Below are 11553 nucleotides of genomic sequence, written 5' to 3' on the forward strand. Positions count from 1 at the left end.
TATCAATCTCAAAATTCTACCTGCCATTGTCTTGGAATGATCAAGACTCAGCTCAATCTCAGAAGAGTTAAAAGGAATAGAACTGGAGGAAATCAGGAGCTGTAACTAAAAACCCATAGTTGTACATGCTTTCTCCTGGTGGCATTTAGAAATTACAGACCTGGATTTACTGCTATATATACATAAACTAGTGTTGGAATTAGTGGGGGGAAAGTACCACTCACATCCACAGAAGTACCAGGATCATACTCAGGTTTGCAAAGAGGCATACGAATCTGTTTACCATGCAACTAGCTGTTTTTGGAATGATAAAAGAGTCCTGTAATGGTTAATGGTTAATAGAACAAAATCCTTATGAACACAGCACTGATGTGTAGTAAATTACACCAATTAAGCAGCTCAAATTCACAAGGGTAAAGACCCAATATCCCTGAATTTCTAAGCATTCGTCTCATTGTTAACATGGTTTCATCTAAATGTTAGCCCATTTGGAGAGATTTTTAAATATTCCCTCTTCTCTACTACATCACCATACTTTCAGAGGTGAAAAGTAAACATTTAATTTCTCTACTGCTTTTGCCCATTCTCATGAATCTTATATAGTGTCATTACAGTGTCTAGGCCTAAGGGAGGTGCTCTAAGGGATCCAATGAATTGAAATTCTAGGTTCCAGAATATTGCTGGCACTACACAATAAGCTTGTCAATCAGAAAGCTATGTCTCTGGTTGCAACATACTCCTGGATCAATGACTGAGGAGTTAAGACAAGCTATCAATGAAGTCAGACTGTTCCCTAATTGTCAGATAATAGTTTGACCTTCTCTATCAAAATTTCTTAGTGAATGGGACAAGGTCTCCTACTTTTCATGTATCCTCTAGAGCAGTGGTTGCCAACCGGTGGTCCGTGGACCACTGGTGGTCCACGAGGTCCGAAAGGTTGGTGACTACTGCTCTAGAGCACCTACTAAAGTGTTGGGCAAAGACATATGTTCAAGGAAGTACTCAGTGATGGGGGCAGGAACTGATTCAAGAGTGAATGTGGTCATGGTGAAGCTATACTTTACTTCACCCATCACTCAAAAGATAGTCATGATAGTGAATCTCTGATGTTTGTCACTGAAGAGCAGATGCTCGTACCCTGCCACTGCCTAAAAGAGAACAAACCACTTGGGGCTCTATATCTATTTCCTCTTAGTCACTAAGAGATTATATATGGGCACGATACCACTTAGTGGGTGATACCTGTAAAACAGGTTTTTCTGCCTCAAAGGAAGCACCACTCCATCTCATGGCACATTTTAACTCCAAGAATATAATTTATAGAATCATTAACTCTTAAAATTGTTAAATGCTGTCCATACTAATAGATATTTAAAATGTTTGGCTTATTTTCTCTGATATCACTTAAAATATATATTTTTTTAAACATTGGCATGAGGTAGAAGGTAAGGAACTCACAAAAAAAGTAATCTTCAAAATACCGAACTCTATCCAATGCAATTAGCCCCAAGAGAGAACTAAGGAAAGTCACAGCCTTAAGCTGGTAGTCTGACTACTGTAAAGATCTTAATTACCATTACCTGAAATAAATTTCTTATATCTGAAATTGCTTTTTTTTTTTTTTACTGGCTTAAGGTAGTACAGAAACAGGACAAGACACATTCTGAAATATTCGTAAAGATCACACACAACAACTTCTCTTAGCCATCATTTTTTACACTGCCATGTTGCTGTAAATCACCTCAATTGAGACACGGGTCCTTTCCACTTGAATTACTGATCAGATATCAATATAGAGGTTAAAAATCCTCCTAGCATAAGGAGCAAGATAAAAGAACGATTCACATTTAAAATAGTGTACTTTTCATAAAACTAGCAGCACTTCATTCTACTAGGACATACAAATTTGGTTTCATGGACTGGTCAGAAACAAAGGAAAATATATATTGGTCCAAAACAGCTCCTTGTACAAGGGAAATGTGAGGCTAAAAGTGTTCTTTAACAACCACTTCTCCATTAGGTGTTGTGTGAAACTACTGGAATGTCGATTTCAATGGCAGAGAGGCGGGAGCGTGCTGAATAGGGCTGTGAGTAAGTATGCATACTGGGAGGATGGGAGTACAGTGGTTGCCAGAAAGGAGAAGGCAAAGATTTGCATGCACAATACCAAATACACAGTAGAAGGGAAGTCATAAACAGGCCCCCAGCACTAGCGATTGTGACATACACTGCATAGTCAAATGTAAAGACTGGCTCGAACTTCCTGTTCAGATGAGTGTTGTAAAAGAAGACCCAGATGGATGGGGAGAGGCTCACAGTACCTGCCAGGAAGAACAGCAGCCCCGCCACCAGGTGGCAGCCTGCACTATTGACCAGACACTTGGCCAGTTTGATGTTGGGCACTGAGGACCTGAAAGCCGTGTTACACATTCCAATCAGGCAGAGCAGCAGGGCACCCATTGCGATCAGGATGCTGAGGGGCAGGGCAAACTGGAGGACCCTCAGGTCCAGCTGGTCAACTGATGAGTACCAAGTAGTGTCGTACATCAGGCAGTCACTGCTCCCGTCGTATCGGGCACACTTCACCCACAGGCCTGTGTAAACAGTCAGGTTCTTCTCATTTCTGTTGAATGTGATCAGTCGCAATTTTCTCCAGTTGGGAAGCAGAGTCCCCGCAAAGAGGCCTGCTACCGAGGCGATGCCACACAGGAAGGAGAGCACTGTGGCTGCATGGACGTCCCGACAGCCCATGGCAGGCAGGCTTGCGCAGTACTGCCGGTCAGACTAGAGGGTGACACACAGAGGACAAATCATGAGGGGACAACAAGAGCAGAGTGGAAAAGGTGGGGCTGATTGGCAACATAACTAATGATGTCACAGAGAAGAGGAAATTTTGTCCCTGTAGCCTCTATATGTACAATAAAGATGTTTATAAATACATGTGCGTGAGACCTCAGAGCATAGGTGCACACACACACACACTGGGTCATGTAGCAACTAAAGTCTTTAGACATGACTATTTTCTTCATAGCGAATCACAGGAACAAACAAATTAATTTCAAATTCTCTTAACATCACATCTGAAATTCTCTTGGTTGTCAATAATCATTCAACATACATATTTTAAGTATTTTCATGTTCCAGGCACACAAATATATAGGGTCAGGCATTCAATAACCATCACCTACAAACACCACAGTGATTCAGTCTCAAATGCTCAGGCAAATGTAAAATGAGACTAGCGCCCAGCAGTGGTGAAGGTGCCTCATAAAAGTTAAAGGTGTAGGGAAAGAAGCACTACAGGACAGCAGAGGGGGTGAGGGCAGATGCGGAGGCGGACTGCTTGGGTTCTCATCCCCACCGCCTCACTTACTTGCCGAGTGACCTTGGGTCAGCTACAAACTTCTCTGTGCCTCATGTTTCTCATTGTAAAATGTGAAGAATAACAGTGCCTATCCTACAGAATTGTTCTAAGTATTTAATGAGTTAATATAATATTAAGTGGTTAAAACAGGTCTGGCACATTCTAAGTGTGAGGCAAATGTTAATTACTTCTCAGTGACCAGCTCAATGCTTGGCATACTGGAGCAGTTCAAAAAACACTTGTTGAATAAATGGTAAAGAAGAAAAAGCAAACATCTTCTTCTTTTATACTAGGCACACCAGAAAATTACAAAACGTAAATGGACTCTTCTGAATGAGTTAGTCCAATAAAAAGACAAGAAAAGGGTCCCTGAAATTATTTTGCTTAGCTTTTCAAAATGACTTGCATGCTTTGCAGATTATTATACTACCGGTTATTGGTTTTTATATTAATATACTACTACTGGTTATTATACTATTAATTTTAGTAGCAGAAAATATAGGTAAGTGTGTACATATACCTATACCCACATTGAAGTATACAATATAAATCAGAGTTTAAGCACTAGTGATCATTTTTTATAGTTCTCAAGTTAAACATTAATTAGTTCTAAGTTTCTCCATTAATATTAGTTTACTACTTGTTTATCATGTTGCTTTCTGTCAATATTACCAGAAGTAGCAATTGTTTAAGAAAATGCTATGGATGGATCAAAACTATTAAAGCAGCGGTTCTCAACCTGTGGGTCATGACCCCTTTGGGGGTCGAACGACCCTTTCACAGGGGTTGCCTAAATACATCCTGCATACCAGATATTTACATTACGATTCATAACAGTAGTAAAATTACAGTTATGAAGTAGCAACGAAAATAATTTTATGGTTGGGGGTCACCACAACATGAGGAACTGTATTAAAGGATTGCAGCATTAGGAAGGTTGAGAACCACTGTATTAAAGGAATAGTCCTTATTTTTTTCATGCAAACTTGGGGGAAAAACTGTCTTGACTAAATTTAGCAAACCACCACCTTGGTTCAGCAATGGAAATTCTGTTGCAGGTTTGAGAATATTTATACTGGAAAAGGTGACTAATGAAACCAGGGGTCCTTATGTCTTTGATTAAATTTAGGTGTAAATCCTACCTCTAGAAACCATCTCTCTCATATATATTTATTTATTCACCCCTCAGAGACCTAGCCTTTTCACAGGGCCCGGACCTCCAGCAGGCTAAAGGTAACATCTTGCCCTAAGTTATACTGCAGCTCCTGAGTCCTAAGGTGGAACGACCCCTCGGCTTCTTTCCTAAGAACCAGATAAAAGGACACCAGTACAAACCTCAGAACTGTCCTCAAGACCTCATGAAGTGATTTATTACCCTTAGCTCACTTCCAATCAGTCAGCTCCCCACACAATCCCGAACCTCCTAACTTATGGTGTCTTGTGATTTTGCCCTATATAATCTGTAAACTACATGCCATTGGGGAGTTCGAGCTTTTGAGCATTAAATTCCCATTCTCCTGGGCGGCACCATTCATAATAAAACAGCCAGTATTTCTCCACTACAATTCTTGGTGTCAAATGTTTGGGTGTGCTAGCACCAGGTGGACAAATATTTCTTTCCCGTTCAATAACACTAATGTCAAGCTCCAGAATTCAGCTTCCTGTTGACTTTTGCTCATTCACATGTCTCCCCCACACACTGTAAGCAGCTTGCACAGTGCCTGGCACACAAATCATTCAAGGAATCATTGAAGAAAAGAGTACTGGGCCCTGTTCCAAGACCATAGTACCCACAAAGGTTGGCTATCAATAATGCAGAATGAACAAGGAAATAGCCATTGCAAAGCAATCATTCATTGAATGGGTATTTACTGAGTATCTAGCATATGCAAAACAGAATTAGGCCCTGGAAAAACACTGAGGCCACTAAGATCTGGACAATTACCCCAATATGTTAACAGACTTGAGGGAAAGAATATGCTGTTTCATAAGAACTCAAAATACTGATAGTGAATCAGCTGTATGATCACTACATACTAAGCGCTTATTATTAGGTATTAAGAAAAGTGAACCAATAATGTATAATATGTATGCTTTTATAATAATAAAAGCATAATATGCTAATTAGATTGGACGTCCTTCCAGGCGTCATTCCTTCCAAACAAAGCCACAGTGAGCAGTGAGCGGAGGCTACAGCAGAGGCCCCCGGCCGAGGTGGCGGTGGCAGGTGGGCGCTGGGGCCAAGGCCCTTGCGCGAATTTCGTGCTTTGGGCCTTTAGTGTGTTTATAAAAATGTATTATCTAGGGCTGGGAAAAGACTGAGCAATGAAAGACAATGATGATTTGATCAAAGTTGTGAAGATGTAAGAAAAAGGATCCCTCTGTTTCTTTCAAAGCTTTAGAACTCCTTCAGATAACCTAGTCAGAGTCCTAACCCAATCACAATTCCTTGCTTTCAGAGGCGGGGTTCAGATACTTGGAGTATCAATGTTAACTGAGATTTCTCCAAACTGCCCTGTACCACTGGTTCCTACAATGCAAATGGAATGAGAAACAAAGTCAGGAAGAACGAGTTTATGATTAATAAATAAATTCCTGTATTTCTTAGTGTACAGACTATCAAATGACACTAATGAACAGAGGTGGGTCAACATTTATTTCAGTATAAAGTGTGTTCAAATGTATCCTACATCAAATCAATACAACTGATCTAGTCCCCTGAACTTGCTTTTGCTGAAGCATTCTTAGCTAAGATCGTAGATTACCTAAAAGTCCTATGTACAAAGCCAACAAGGATACAGCATTTTTCAGAAGGAAAAAACTATTAACCTCAATTCTTTAGCTGAATTTCAACTTCAGTGCTGGAATTAATGTCCTTGCTCTTTGTACCTTTCTTTGGCCACTTTACCTTTTATGCCATTCTTAACTCCATATACATATGATTTGATGTATATCCCACTAGAGCAGTGGCCGGCAAACTGCGGCTCACGAGCCACATGCAGCTCTTTGGCGCCTTGAGTGTGGCTCTTCCACAAAATACCATGTGCGGGCGCGCACGTACAGTGCGATGGAAACTTCTGAAACTTCGTGGTCCATGCGCAGAAGTTGGTATTTTGTGGAAGAGCCACACTCAAGGGGCCAAAGAGCCGCATGTGGCTCGCGAGCCGCAGTTTGCCGACCACTGCACTAGAGGGATGAAGTAACACTTTATAGGGAGAGTTTGGAGAAGGAATGTGTTTAGTGATTTAAAATGGAAAGATAACGCTGACTCTCGGGTGAAGATCTGTTTGTACTGAGGATAAAAAGACCTCCACTTTTGTGCTGTGCATCAACTAATTTTGAATCAAGAATAATTTTTTTCAAATGCAAATCTGATCATTTCACTACACTTCTTACCACTCAGTTACTTCCTATTTCACTCAGAATAAAGTTTTTAAATTTTCAAATCCCACCATCTGGTTCCTGCCAAATTCTCAATCTCCTTAAGTGTCACTCTCCCACCTTACACACTATCTTTTTATCGTCTATATAAGCGATACTGCTTTTCTTTTCACTTCTCAAATTTTCCACTTTTTAATTTGGCTAAGGTCTTTTCCTCATGCTATTCTTTCTCCTAGAGCTTCCTTAATCTCATCTTCTTCTTTGCTTAGTTTCCTAGCCTCACCCATCCTCCCTCCCTTATCTTTAATCTTCCCCATGCCCCTGGTCAGATGCTCTGGAAGCACCTTTGTACATTTTCTTTAATAAGCAACTGTACTTATTAATTCCTTGTTCAGTATTTATCTTTCCTAACAGACTGTGAATTCCAGGAGGACAGAGAGTCTTCTATTTTATTCACTGTGTCCAACACTGGCTCATAGAAGGCACTCAATTACTGTTACATGAATGAACAAACAAACAAATGAAAGGTCCATATGAGTATGGTCAGGATACAGAGAGAAACTATAACTTAGCTCTATTAACAACAATCCCACTCATTCATATCCTGAGTTCTGAAGCCTCCAAGCTGCTTCTAGACTATGTCCCTGCTTTCCACTCTTTATTGGCAAAGTCTCTCATTTTTTACAAACAAAAGTTCATTTTCTTCCCCTAGAAACTTCCCAAGAAAAATGAGGCCATTCCCAGGTATTTACATGCAAACTATGCTCCTATAAATATCTAAGTTTGGCAACACTGATTAAGTTACACAGTGGTTAGGGAGTCAGTGAATGATGACTGTGTGTGTTGTTTATGTTTTCAACTTAATAAGTATGTTACACATTGGATATACCCCTCTTCATTAAGAGTGGTTAATAAATTAATGTTTGCTTATCAAAGATAAATAATTTATTATATTTGTATTTATATTTTCTTTTTAAAATAGCAATGGGGGAAAATAAACCTCTTTTTGCCATATGAAAAGCCCTTATTAGGGATTGTGGAAAATATGTAAAACAAAGAACACACTTCAACAAATCTGAGAAGCACTCATGAGCACTAGCTGGGAGACAGCCGTGAGCTAGGATGGACACACACACACACACACACACACACACGTGTGTGGGCTTGTTGTTGCCATCTGAGAGGCAGCGTGGCATTGCAGCCCAGGGGATCAAAGATCCAAATACCAATCAAAGCTACCATTGTCTACACTGGATAAGATATCTATTTCCTTTGAACCTCAAATACTCATCTGAGGTAAAATGTCCCCCAAGGTAGTTGCAAGATCATGAATAGTAAAGCCCTTTGTAAAAAATATGGTCAGCAATTTAAGTTTGTAATGATTATTAGTAGGATTACTTACTTTCTTTAGCTAGAAACATACTTTCCTTCCAAACTATCAGCAAACATTCACAATTATTGTAGCCATATAACAATAATGACAGCATTCTCTTTGGAGTACTGACCAAATCAAATAAGAATTGTTTCAAAACAACTACTTTATATTTGTTATTTAACTATCTGTTCCACAATGACTTTCAGAGAAGATGAATAAAATTTGGTACACAATAAAAAGTTATCAAAGACAGCTAAGAGCTCTAGAAATTTAGACCCATCACTACATATTTTTTCAGGGACAAGTCTAAGGAATAGCTATATGAAAACACATACAGCTACATTAATTCTTGATGGTAACAGTTGCAATCTTTTCTACTAATTTGGGTTTTCTTAGAAACTTGTAGTTCCCCCATCATTGCACTCACAAGGCAGGTCTGTCCTATATTTTGATGAACAAGAGAAAAATGCCATTGGATATATGGTAGCAAAAAAGAAAAGAAATATAATCAAAGGAAGTACTTACTCTTTGAGGTACTTGATAGTTCTAAAGCAACTTTAATCAATTTAGAATATATGCACATCTGAACAAAGAGTAGAAATGATCTTGGCCTAAAGAAATAGGAAAAATGCCCCAAGTTAATACAATATCTTTTAAAAACTCAATTGGATTCACATGGAATTAGGAAAAATAATTAGCAATCATGTAAAACCAATGAAATGTTACATCAGAAAAGGAGGGCAGTAAATTTTTTTTTAAAGGCAGTTTATTCTTAAACACACATATGTAACATACAGAAGAAAAATTAATTCTGCAAAGACAGGAGAAATAAGGATGAAAATCACTTTATTGTCATGGCAATCAATTATCAACATTTGATACATTTTTAGAGATCATTTTCATAACTATAGTGAAAGAATAAAGAGGGCTGATGAAATACTGTGCAGTTAGTTGTCTGGAAAGTAAAAGAAATTCATTATGCCCCAGCTGCGTGGCTCAGTGGCTGAGCACCGACTCATGAACCAGGTGGTCATTCCGGGCCAGGGCACAGGCCTGGGTTAAGGGATTGGGGAGCGTGCAGGAGGCAGTCAATCAATATTTCCCTCGCATACTGAAGTTTCTCTCTCTCTCTCTCTCTCTCATATCAATAAAAGTAAAAAATAAATTGTTTCTTTTATGCCTTTTTAATGGCTACTGACGACAAGACTAGGCAAAGCTGATCTGCATTGTGCTTCCTAAAATCTGCAACTAGAACACTTTTTTTTGAGTTTACAGTTCCACCAACGGCTCAACCTGCCGTTGAAATGTTTCCATATATCTTTCTTGAGCCTCAGCAATTTCTTTTTCAAATACTATTTATCTCAACAGGGAGGATGAGAATGAAAACTTGTAAACGCCCGATAACTTCCCGAATTCAGTAAGAGTTTATCACTAGCCCGATTATGATCATTACATAGAATGTTGTCCCACGTAGTCTGCACAGAAGAGATTTCAATCATTTAATTTTCTAAATGCATGTTTCTTGAGTTGGTAGCAAGAATAGTTGCTCACCCCGACGTCAAGGGAGATCATTTTACAATAAAAAGCACACCCCGGGATCCCTGAGCAATCATTTTACGTGCGGGCACCACGTCTGGGCTGCGACAGGACGCGGGCTTCAGAGGAAAGCAAACAAGCCTCCAGGGCCCTGCACCCTCCCCACCCCTTTCGCTCCCCCGAGGAACCCCGAGGAACCCCGGAGCTGGCAGAAAGAAAAGCGAAGAAGTACAGCTTCCAGAGCCAATGGGGAGACCGCAGCAGTGACGCCGGCACCGCTCTCAGCACACGCCCATCCCCGCAACAGTGAGTGGGCTGCACCGCGAGCAGGTCGTCGTTACACAACCAGCCGCCGCTGGGAGGTCAAAAATAGCACCTGCTGATGCTCCGGCACCGCCGGGGCCACGCCGCGAGCCCGCGCTGCTCCCCCAAGACACACCGACATCTCCGTACTCCTGGGTACGAAATGCATTTTTAAAGCTCTATCCAATACCTCGCCTCACTCGATGTTCATGCCCACAAATGTGGTCAACATTTTTCAATGTCCCTGGTTCCCTGTGAGTTACTCCAATTTTACACAAAACCCTCAACCACATATGCAGAAGACCCAGAAATCGGACCATTCGTCGCCACACCTACCTGGGTCTCACATCCAAGGCATTTCACTCGCCGAAACCTAAGAGCCTCGCAAAGAATCACCCTCTCAGCGTCCCAGGAAGTGCGTTCCCAGCGAGCGCCCCGGAGGCTTCTGGGAGCCTGCTCAGGTTCTCCCGATACCCTCACCAGGAGTGCCCTGGGAGACTACAATTCCCAGAATCCACTGGGCGGCCGGCCGCAGGGACATCCTGAGGCCACCTCCTCCGCCTTCCTCCCACCTACCCTATTCCTCCCACCTTCAGTTCCGTCCAGATTTGAGTTGTAAGTCTTAGAAACACACACAAAAATAAATAAAAAACTTAAAACGAAAAAAAACCCCAAAAACTAAAGGTAGTTTGAGTTGGATACCCACGTAACTATTTCCGACTAAATGTGATTTATCTGTAAGGTTAGCAAAACATCTTTAAATACGTTTTTCCCCTCCAAGTATTTACCAAGGCACGAAGTGGAAAAGAGCTCAAACTCTATAATTTATTTTGAAAATGTTCAAAGGTACAGAGAATTTGAATAGTACAACGAACACTCATATACTTACTTACCTTCTATATTCAACAATTATCAACATTTGCCACATTTACCTTTCCATTTATTGTGTGTGATCATTTGAAAGTAGTAGGCATCATGACACTTAATCATTTTTTAATCTAATCAGCCTTATATAAGACTTTTGAATCTTTATATTCTATTCACTAAGACAGGATTTCAATTTATTGGCTATCATAGTGGTCGACACAACCACTGAGCCACGCCAGCCAGGCTACACTGGTTAAATTTTATATTTTACAATGAACATGTATATTTTACAATACAACTCATTAAGAAAAATGTCCAATTTATAAATATTTTTGAAAATCCGAAGTTATAACCTGAAGAATACATTTATGATTGATAATATTAAAGTTTGCACTTCCTATTTTATTTTCTCTTTACTAAAATGTGAAAGTAACGAAAAAGACGAGGCCATAAAAAAATGAGTCATACACCAATCGGCTCCAAAGTAAGAAAAAATACTCTTATACTTAAAAAAGAAAATGTTCAAACAGTAAGTGATGGCGAGGATGTGGAGAAAAAGGAGCCCTAGTACACCGCAAGTGGTAATGCAGACTGGTGCAGCCACTGTGGAAAACAGTATGGAATTTCCTAAAAAAATTAAATATGGAACTGCCATTTGACCTAGCAATCCCACTCCTGAGAATGTATCATGAAACACCAATCAGAAAGAATATATGCACACCTATAT

The 11553-nt window shown here is 40.1% G+C and overlaps 1 protein-coding gene across 1 annotated transcript; it reads right to left on the reverse strand.

The window, feature by feature from the left end:
* Positions 1 to 1545: 1545 nt before the first annotated feature.
* On the reverse strand, positions 1546 to 10429 carry CLDN12 (claudin 12). Its single transcript, XM_036328258.1, has 3 exons — positions 10296 to 10429; positions 8646 to 8731; positions 1546 to 2784 (listed from the first exon to the last, which is right to left on the reverse strand). Exon 3 carries the CDS (start codon positions 2749 to 2751, stop codon positions 2017 to 2019), a length of 735 nt encoding a protein of 244 aa, XP_036184151.1. The 5' UTR covers positions 2752 to 2784; positions 8646 to 8731; positions 10296 to 10429; the 3' UTR covers positions 1546 to 2016.
* Between the last annotated feature and the right edge of the window lie 1124 nt (positions 10430 to 11553).

This window comes from Myotis myotis, unplaced genomic scaffold, assembly GCF_014108235.1.
Source record: "Myotis myotis isolate mMyoMyo1 unplaced genomic scaffold, mMyoMyo1.p scaffold_m19_p_11, whole genome shotgun sequence".
In the NCBI taxonomy this organism is placed as follows: Eukaryota; Metazoa; Chordata; class Mammalia; order Chiroptera; family Vespertilionidae; genus Myotis; species Myotis myotis.